The 10668-nt window shown below is 38.9% G+C and overlaps 2 protein-coding genes across 2 annotated transcripts in view; one reads left to right on the top strand and one right to left on the bottom strand.

The window, feature by feature from the left end:
* nrg2a (neuregulin 2a) overlaps positions 1 to 10668 on the top strand; it is an 86987-nt gene that overhangs the window by 4418 nt on the left and 71901 nt on the right. The window lies entirely within an intron of this gene.
* puraa (purine-rich element binding protein Aa) lies at positions 1111 to 10567 on the bottom strand. Its single transcript, XM_023421525.2, has 2 exons — positions 10438 to 10567; positions 1111 to 5417 (listed from the first exon to the last, which is right to left on the bottom strand). Exon 2 carries the CDS (start codon positions 5335 to 5337, stop codon positions 4480 to 4482), a length of 858 nt encoding a protein of 285 aa, XP_023277293.1. The 5' UTR covers positions 5338 to 5417; positions 10438 to 10567; the 3' UTR covers positions 1111 to 4479.

The raw sequence follows: 10668 nt of genomic DNA, 5'->3' as shown, positions 1-10668 counted from the left end.
TTGCTGGCAGGGAGTGCTCAGGTGACGGTGACCATGTTGCATCAGCAATTAAGAAATGAATGTGATCAAGTAGTTTTCTCTCGGCTAGCAGCCTGGCAGCTGGACCCGAATAAACCTGTTATATTAGCTTCCCTAGCAGCATTCCTGTAAGCAATTATTGTCATTGTGCTTCTAAGTAGCATGACTGGCAAACTGTCATGCATGAAAATGAAAGGATTTATATAGAATACATTGCGCTTTCACAAATAGTGTTGGTTTGACTACATACAATTTATCATCAGTTCTGATGCTTTGCACTTGTGCTTCCAATGTTGTGACGATCTAAACCAATCCTCTATGTGGGTTCTTGGATGAAGAGCAAAGTCAGAGTCTGAGTTGGTTTCTGGGTTTGAGTCCATCTCAGTGTAGCACATCTCCTTCATTTTTTTCACCCTTCTTCCTGGCCAACATGGGTGCCAAGAAACTGGGAAACTATCTATTTCACAACAAAGCCTAAACATAAACATTTTCTGCAAAATATGTTTGAGCATGTCCAGACCCTGCAGTCTGACCTCCCTGGAGATTGAGTCATTAAGTCATCCTTATGTATATTCACATTTTTCTAATGTGGTTTTCTCTGGTAGATAGTCAAGGAGAAAGTATAGGACAGTTAAGAGTAATACAAATCCTCTCAACGTTGATGGCCCTGGCAAGATCTCCTCATGTCATAAAAACTTTTTAAAGGCAGAGACAATGCTGAGGCTTCTGATGATCTGGTGAATGATATCGTCTGGACTGTTTTCAATATTTACAATAATTAACATCTTTTATTGTATACCTTTTTATTAACATGCATTAAACTAGACATCTAACTTGTGACTACAAATCCATGCAACTTCAAAATAGCTATAAAAGTAAAAATGTAATGTATTAAGAAGTAATCCAAAACTTGCTTACATTTTAAAGCATATCAAAAAAGAACTATTTGCAAGCTGTGACAAAACTTAAAAGACATGCAGGTTCTGTTGGGTCATGATCAATAAGCTCTCATTCCTGTAGTGTTTCATGATCAGCAAAGCTCACAGAAGATCAAGCATGACATAAAGATGATCACAAATTGCATAGTCAGGGTTTTTTGAGACGAAAGTAATGCTTTATTTTACAGCCTGGTATTACACATACAGTACTAATGTAAAAATTTCTAAGAAGACATGAGTCATCGGGTACTTGTCATTGCAAAGTTTGCATTTTAAAGGCTGTAAAATTAAGCTTCAGTAATTAGTATCATTGCAAATGTAGAGTTAGACATTTTAGACAACACTACATCAAAATTAAACATACTTTTCATCAGTGAACTGTAGACATTTTGGAAGTTTTTTTTTCCAACAAGAAATGAAACATGAAAAACACATACATTTTGAATGCAGATTTTCCCTCATGGGTAAATTAAATTTATTTTAAAATTTGTCAAATGTACATAAATTATATTTAATGCATCAAAACCAAATGAGCAAATCAAATACCCTCTTTTTAAAAAAGAGGCAACATAAGAGAGAACGACATTCTTTGTTGAAATCATTTTAAACAAGTATTGGTCAGGCATTTCATTAACCTGGGAAAGCAAAGTGCTACACACAACAACCACTGAAGACAGTTCACCATACACCTTAATGAGGATTGGACTGAAGCACCTTTTCTTAGCTTAGAGCTAAAATGGAGATTTCACTGTTTCTTAAATTTTCCTTTTCACAAAAACTCCACTGTGTTTATAGTCTACCTTCAACAACCCATAAGCCAAGTTTACCATTTTCCTAGGGAGAGGCATACTTACAGTGACATTGTTCTATTTCAAGTTAAAGTACTTATGTGAACATCTTGACCCAACAGGCTGCTAAGACCTTGGTTTACTATATTTTCCTCCAGGATGGAGCTTTGAGTGCAAATAAAGGCATACAACTCCTTCATGAGAAATAAACATGGAATTCAGCCACATGCTTTCAAATAGTAATCATATATTTAATTGATATACATATATTGCCACCATTGGCACATACGATATTGCACACAGTGATGAAATGTTGCACAGAAAAAATAGATATATTTTTTGTGGGCGAAAACATTCCAAAATTACAAATAATGTGGAATAATGCTGAAAAGGTAAAACTACGTAAAACAAAAAACAAAACAAGACATGCTTGCTACTCCCCATTAATTGAGCGACTTACAACTTACACATAACTACCCAAGCCATACAACGAGCATTTCAAGGGGGGCTTTCCAACAACAATTTACATAATTTCAGGCCACTACCAATGTTCCCAATCAGCCCCTGCTCTTCCTGCTAATGTGCTTGGTTAGTGAAGAGCCAACTCTTCTGCATCATCTTGCATCTAGGTGACCACCCCCTTCCATGTTTACATGTAGGCCGATACCTGGATGGCTGGGAAATGGGGATGGCAATGAAGTTAGGGAAGAAGGAAGGTAGCAGAAAAAAGTTAAGAATTCTGCTCCTATTTTTCTGAAGAGTTTGTAACAAACCCTTTTAGCACCACGAGTCGTGCGCTAGCACACAAGGGGGCTGAGACACAAAAATGGAAGAAATAAAGAGGAAACAATAACAAAAAGAAGCCAAACTGCGATCCAAAGCACCAGGCCAGCGTGTAAGCATGCGGAGTGTGTAAGGCACCAGGTTGTTTATATGCTGAAGAGGATGCTCCCAATCACGTATCATTTAGGCTTTACCAGAGGCTCCAAAAATAGGTGGTCAAGGACAGTCTAGTTTGCTGGTTTCCAGTCAATCTAAACATGGGAGCAATCATTTAATTCAATGCTGAGGTAAATCTGACATTATCTGATTGTTGCCAGTTTCTCTGGAGTTTACTGACAGAGTTTATAAAACTGCTATCACACATCTATGAGATGCGACTGAACTGGACTAGAACCAGTTGTTTTCCGTGTGGCAGCCCAAATATTTACAATTAGACCAAAACAGAATCTCATCACCCCAGGTAGATATTTGGGCTTACAAATATAAAGTAGAGCTATGAGTATGTATCCAAAGTAGCCCCACTGAACTTCACACCTTCAGATCTTTAACTTGTAGGGATGGGCACATCCATTGACACAACTGGCGGTTCATCAACAGGTGAATTGAACTTTCTTCACCTTGGCTTATCCAGCAGTGCTCCTCAGTGTCCCTCCTCATAGTGTGATGGTGATATTGTAATTACAGTTCACAAGATCGCTCCTTTTACAATCGCGCTCTGAAAGCAACTTCCACTACAAATACACCAAGCCTTGGATGGAATCACTCAGTACTCAAACTTGAGATTTGCACAATATAGGCAGATAAAGATACATATAGGAGGGTCCTTGAGCCAATATTTTGGGAGACCAACGAAATCTTAGTGCAGATTAACATGCAGCAACAGCACTCCTTGGCACCATTTAGATTTTTATGACTGAACAAGATCATAAAATGTTGTTCTGTTTCAGGTGTAGTAACCAATGAAGCTCTGCTGAATTTTGCCTCTTCTTTTCAGACCACTGAGCCAATCAACACAGTATGTGTGGGGTGTTTCTCTTGTAAAGTAATCTGCAAATCAGGCCATTTGCTACATGTTGTCACTGCATTTCCTCTATCAAATACACATTTAGTACCTTTAAAATGAACACATTGCATTAACAACGAGACACAAAGGTAGTCTATAATATATCCATCTGCATGGCAACAATTTCAACTGAAAAAAAATTACAATATTAATATTTCTTTGAATGCCTCTGGCAAATGTCATCATGTCAAGATCCATTGACCAGTTCAATATATATTTGATTTTTATGCAATGCATATTGCACAACAAATAGAGCACTTATTTCATTTCATGAAAAATGCCTATATTCCTTTTTATACTGCATGACATCTAACCAGTTTCCGAAGCAGGCCTAGCCCTCATATGATTTATGTGTAAACACATCTCTACTCACAGGTAAAGGTAAATAGGATGGCAAGTACATGTGACAACCTTTTACAAAGTTTTTGAATTTTGGTTTAAAAATTAAAATATCTGATTTGTGCTGAAGTCATTAGCTCACATGAAAAGGAAACGTTTTTTCATCGGAACTCGGCAATAATTCCATTTGAACATTGCAAACACTTTTTTACAATAGCTTTAACTGGTACAAAAGTTTTCTGTTAATAAGGGAAATAAACACTCAGTTCAATATTGTTTGTCAAGTAGGAAACAATGTTCAAATATAATGTTATTACTTTGTTTAGCAGCCTGTTAACTGTATTAATGGTGGATAAGTGGGGTAACATCCAGCGATGAGTGACAACATGTCATAACTGTCAGGTTGTGGAGGTTTCTTATATTGTGGGTGATGCTCCCTTGGAGTTAAACCATTACAGTTAAATCTTTAGATTTCTTTCTTTATACAGTAGAGTTTTAATTATATTTCTCTTGTTATTTTCATTACTCTTGCATGTTTTTGCTCTCTATATCAATCCTCGTCTCCATCGTCCGCCTGCATCTCCTCTTGTTGCTGCAGCTCGCATGCCCTTTTCTCCCGCTGTTTCTCCTGGATCTTCTTCATCTCCTCGGCATATTTACAGAAAGTATTCCCAAATTTGGACCACACTTTGTAGGGCACCGTAATTGAGTTGCGGTACGTTGGCTTCACCTCGCTTACCCTCATGAACACACCATACTTATTGGATCCGACGTCGAAGAAAAACCGTTTGTTGTCCACAGTCAATGATGACCCTTCGGGCAACTCTGCAGGTTCGTCCTCTACACCGTAATCGTCAATAAGTTTAGCCAAAGCGTCACGAAACTCAATAAGTCCCTGGGCAGGCAGTGCAATCGTCTGGCCTTGCGTGGATCCCAAACCGGGCCCCCGGTTAACGGTCTGTCGAATCCTCAGAAACCGTCCCCTCTGGTTCTCTTTCAGATCCATGTAGTATTTCCGATTTTCTCGGACCAAGAACTCGCTTTTGAGTGCTCGCCTAGGCTCGTCTTGTACCATTCCCGGGTTGCTTGGACCCAACTGGGCATAATGTTCGATGAAGTCCCCCAAGTAGTCACGGAACTCGACCGCCACAGACATGGAGAGAGTGAGGCGGCTCTTGTTTCCACCGGCCCCGACTTCTGCTATCTTTAAGAAGCGGCCTTTCGCGTTCTGCTTAACGTCCAAATAGAAGCGTTTGTTTTGGATGTCAACTCGCTTCGACGCTAGCTCTTGTGTCTCATGCTGGAGCCCGGAAGCCGAGCCCGCCCCTCCTGTCGCTAGGTGCATGGAACCGAAGCCTGGGCCCGTGGCTGCTCCTCCCTGCTCACTTCCACTGTCTCTGTCCGCCATGATGCTGCCTGCCTGCCTTCTCCCTCTGTCTGCTGCAAAGCCACGGCCAGCCACAGCCAACGCCGGAGCTCTCGCGAGATCTACACAGAGATGTATAAAAACGAGGGAGACGTTAATGCAGAGGGAGGAAGGTGTATTTTCTCCTTCAGGTCATGAGCTGACATGATAATATTGAAACGAAACTATCGATTGCTCGGAAGAAACACATTCCCCCCGCACTCTGGTTAAGTTTCGACTTGTTGACACGGCCTCTGAAAATGTAGGTGTTTTTTGCTACCTGGAAAGACCCTAGCTTGCCCTCTGTTTTAACATAAGACGGGAAAATACTTATCCTTTCAAAGTAGCACTAGTTAATACGGCATGTAGGCTATCTGTATATATTTAACGTGCTGACGATTTTTGCAAATAATGACTTGTGGTAACCTGACCTTACTGCTTATTTGAAGTTTAAGAGTTTTGTATGCGCATCCAAAATTGGGCCAAAATCATTCTTTGCAAGTCATAAGAAAATCCGGTCATAGCAATCAAGTCCCTCCAGTCTAATTCTTAAACCTGTCCTTTCGCATCTTAGTCATTAGGCCTCATAAACAAATTAACCTCCTAAGACCCGAACTCTTGCATGGCGTGCATTTTTAATTTCTCTTTGCTATTTAGGCTGATTGGGACCTGAGAAAAATGATGTCCACATATGAGGACATTAGTTTTACATTTCTATTACTGAGTGGCAGTATAATATCCTCATATGTGGTCACCAGGCCCTTGTTGAGAAAAAGTTAGTATTGTGGTCTAGAGAAACCAAAATGTGAGGTCCACATATGTGGACGCCAGGTCCTAGGAGGTTAAATATAGATGTAATAAAATAATATAAATAATAAGACCGGTGAGTGAAGTGATAGTTTCTTTGTTCACCTGTATGACCAGTGGCACTGAATCCATAACAGATCCTGGTTAAACGAGTCTACTTAACCCCTATCAGCTTTAAGGCAATCAATAAGATACACTGAAAACACAGAGCATTATAATTCATTTCAACAATTTATTTAAAAAAAAAAAAGACACTTCATGTGTGAATAAACCAACATCACCCTATTTATTCATTAACATTAGAGTTTGTTTTTTCACAACTTTAATTCGGTTTTACTTTCCAGGCATGGCAGTGAGATGCAGTATTGTCAAAACATGTCGGGATAAGGACAGACAGTGACCATTAACCTATGGTAATAGTTTTAGGAACTGCATTTAGGTATACAAAGATTAGGCTACACCCCAACATTGTGTTAGCTAGTTGATGTGACAGCAAGGTTTGCGTACCTCTAGTTGGATTAAAAGCTAAACAAATATCCATCTTTTTAGCGGCGTATAATTACTCACCGTGAGGACGGGTAACAGTGAATAGTTTCTTCCTTCGGTGAACTGTAGCTGTGGCCAGCTTAGAGTCATTTCAGAAGCAAAAAGTGAATCAAACCGTGTGTAACTCTTAAAGTCACTCCACCAGTACGCTCATTGGTCGATACATGTTCCAAACACTCCGATCCGCCAAATGATAAAACACCACCTGGGCAGGCTACCTTGTGATTGTGGCCAACCGCGACTGCGCTCACGAGAGGCACAAAAGGAACAGTAGCATTATTATTTATTTATTTTTTAAATCTTTGGCCTTGCTGTGGCTAAGTTAGTAAGTCAAGTCATTGTTCACTAGTTATCTCTAGTGTCACCTAAGTTGTGACTTTGTCAGGGGAGTCACCAGGCTGTTTTACATGTGTCTTTCTAACCGGATCTAACTCAGGCGTCTAGAGCGCTGTGCTGCGGTAGAGCTGCTGCTGCTCATGGGCCTGTCTCTTGACTGACTGCATGCTATACCGTCGCATATAAAAACAAGGGGTGTTTATTGTGTATGAGCTGCTTTTTTTCAATGCAGTATGCCATGCACTAGTTGACTAATCTAAAGTCTGTGTTGTGATAGACCTGCATGCAAATAATATCTATAATTACACGTTTATAGGCTACGGCATAGACAGGTATTGTATGAAGAGACCAGAACATCCCCATGTTTAAATTTAGGCCAACTAGGCCTGCGTATTAGACCGAGATTACAAATAGGCCTTTAAACATCTCTCATCTGAAATTTGAAGTTGAAAATGAAATTATAGTATTGTAGTTGTCAATGTATTTATGCTAAAAAAACAACAACAAACAAACAAAAAAACATTTCAAAGCCTATACACCACATTTACCTGTTATTGATCACTTGTGCAAATACTGTCCCCGTGCTGGCGATAGGCTACTTTATCCACAGTAATAAATCTTCCTTCTGGTCCATCTGGAAACAAATTTGATTGCGCAGACCTTTCACTCAAAGCACAGGCTATGGCCTATATATTTTAAATCTAGCACAACTTTTAACATATAGCCCAAATTCGTTTGCGTCTATTTCCTGTTGCTATGTATGAAGCCCTGCACATCACACACCATGTCTGAGCGTTTTAATACTTCTTTCAAATAAATAGCGTTTCTGGGAAATTATGGTCTATACTATAAGAAAATGATAAATTAAGCTATTGTTCTATTTTTTAAATTGCAGGAAGAAGTGGAAGAAGACTTTTATGTGAGTCATTAAACCAGCAGTTTGTATGCATGTGAAAAACTGAAAGACGTTTCTTGTAATTCAGTCATTCCTTCACACGCTGATGGGGGTAATAAATGCAGTCAGAAAAGTCAAATAAAAAAATTAATGAGAGAATGCCATAAAAGGTCTACATTAATATATGAGAATTTTAGATATATTTTCAGCGTTGTGAAACACCTTACTAGACCTACATCGGGCCGCAACTAGGCTATATATCTAGGTGGGGATAGCTTGAAGATTATTAGTGTGTGTGAATGTGTGTAAGCGTTTAAAGTTGCTGTAGCTTAAACGGGATGACCATCAGCTTAACTCTGTTTAGATTGGACGGTCATTTACAACTCTTTCAGTCAATATTCGTTATTCAATTAACAAATGTTCATCTTAAAAGACTGAGCAATCATCTTCAAAATTTTACTTAGCTTTAAAACAAGTCAGTTATTGTACTAATGATGGATGGGCCAATTATTTAACTTGATTTGTGACATTTTTTTGTTTCAACATGCAAAATGTTATTTTATTTTTATTCATAAAGGAAAAGAAATATATCACATTGACAGAATTACTAAGAAATAAAAGTGTATGCATCTTAAAGGCTGTTTGAAGGCCTTAGTGGAGTTCAATAGAATACTAAAGCAGTCTATCCCAGCAACTAAAACATCTCAAATCTGTCATCTTCCATAAATGCCTTTTTATTTATAGATGCTTATGACTCGATTATTATCACACAGTGAAAGACAAATATTATTTAAATTGTTTTTAGATGTCAAATGTTACTTTGCACTTATATAAATTCAAAATACTGACTAACCTTTTTTTCTAAATACACAAATAAATAAATAAAGCTTTCTACAATTCATTGAGTACAGCACTGAAATAATCCTTACATTAATTAGAATATAACATAATGAAACAATATCCAGTGGACGAGTATAGTATGTGATATTAAGTAAGAATGCTGATGAAAGGCAGAGGTGAACTAATTATTTATATTTTATGCTCGGATTTATTAGGACAAAGGACAAGCTACAAAATTAAGTAAATAAACATCTTATTACAGAGGTAAAATATATTTTAATGAATTGCTGATAAAAGCCTATACGACAATTATAATGTTCTAATAAATATGCTACGAAATAAGTGACGTAGGCTAGAAAAAATAAAAAAAGAGTCGAAAATAAGGTTTGGGCCTCTGCACATTTAGTTTAACTCCATGTCCTCAACTGAAGTTAAACTAAGTGGTGAAACTAAAGGCATGACCATAGTTTAGTCGATTTTTTTTCTTTTAGCTGTCTTATAGAACCCTGATCTCAGTTTAGATTTGTTATATAAAAGCATTCAAACATGCCCTGATTTTATTCCCTAACTGGTCGCACGGCCTCCTGATCAGCTCCACAGCAAACATCAATTAGTGATCTAAATAAGACAAGACAACATTCACTTAAGCAGAAATGGGTAAAACATTTTTTTAAATAAATGTCAAATGTAAAAAAAAAAAAAAAGGCTATATATATCCTATATAATCTGATGTCCAACTTGATGTATGTCTGCAGAGGCTTTTTATGCAGAAATGTATGCAAGGAGTTTGTCTTCAACATAGTAAACGTCCCTTGCAGTTTCATTACTTCATTTCTCGTTTAATTGATCTGAGTCCATGCTTTGCGTTTCTGTTGCTTCTTTAACAAAGCGCTGTTTCTTTGTTGTTCTCCTCAACCAGGAGGAGATATGTGGTAGACACGAGTCTGGAAAATAGGCAGGTAATTCCTATAGAACTATATATATTGAAATTTAGACGAGATCTTGTTTTTTGGTGTTCGATATAAATTTTCTTTGTAACCTGCGTAGGGTGTCTAATATTCTTTCTTCTCTGGGCCTCAATAGCCCATTAAGGAAAAAAAAATCCCAGTTCAATATTTCATCCGACTCTCTTTTCCCGATTCTCTCCACAGGACAAGCTACATGTCTGTCCTTTTAACAGGCTAGACCCCGTCTGTATGCGGTGGTTTGTCAGCTTCTCCGATAGACCACAAACAACCTGTCAATTTAATGAATGTCTCATCAATCAGTAGCTACTTGTCCTATTTTTAAGACCAATTTTTTTTTCTAACCATGAATGTGAATAAGAAGAAGCAGTTCTACTCTGATGCCGAAGCCACGTCCACCGCAGATATCAGCCTGTGAGAGGTGTTGTCGCAGTTTGTAAAAGGCCGCAGCTGTGATCACCTCACAAAGTTTTGTCCTACATCCCAACACAGGAATGCTGCGGCGCCGCTCCAAATGCAGCACAGTTAGTATTTCAGATCAGACGCACGGCCGTATGCTGCATGTTATGCTCCTGCAGGAACTCTACGGAGCAATGACACATGCTTGACTGCACGTTGGGACACTTAAAATGCTGCAGGACAACAGTCACAATCCGAATGGCAAATGTAAATAAAGCGTCATTCCACCAAGCCAGATCCCATAAACCTACCTACCTTACCCCGCTCTGTCTGCAGGCAGAGCGCCTTACAGCCTCGACGGCGTGCCGCAGGAGACGAGACAAGGCAGAAGACACATGTGAATATGCTCGGAGGCCTTTGATGACAGCACAGCGGACTGCTTCTGCTTGCTTCACAAGATGGACAAGAAACGGCGAGTCGTGGCACGGAGAGCGACACACGCACAAGTTCAACGCCGCACGTTTCACCTCTGATGTCAACACGCAC

The sequence above is a fragment of the Seriola lalandi genome, unplaced genomic scaffold (genome assembly GCF_002814215.2).
Source record: "Seriola lalandi dorsalis isolate HSWRI2012SDOR001 ecotype SW California unplaced genomic scaffold, Sedor1 jcf7180002054672, whole genome shotgun sequence".
Classification (NCBI taxonomy): domain Eukaryota; kingdom Metazoa; phylum Chordata; class Actinopteri; order Carangiformes; family Carangidae; genus Seriola; species Seriola lalandi.
The sequence above is the reverse complement of the archived record's forward strand: the minus strand, read 5'-3'. Positions and strand labels throughout refer to the sequence as shown.

Bases quoted from the DNA above. Each gene is read 5' to 3' on its own strand.
- puraa (XM_023421525.2), bottom strand. From the start codon at position 5,337: ATGGCGGACAGAGACAGTGGAAGTGAGCAGGGAGGAGCAGCCACGGGC.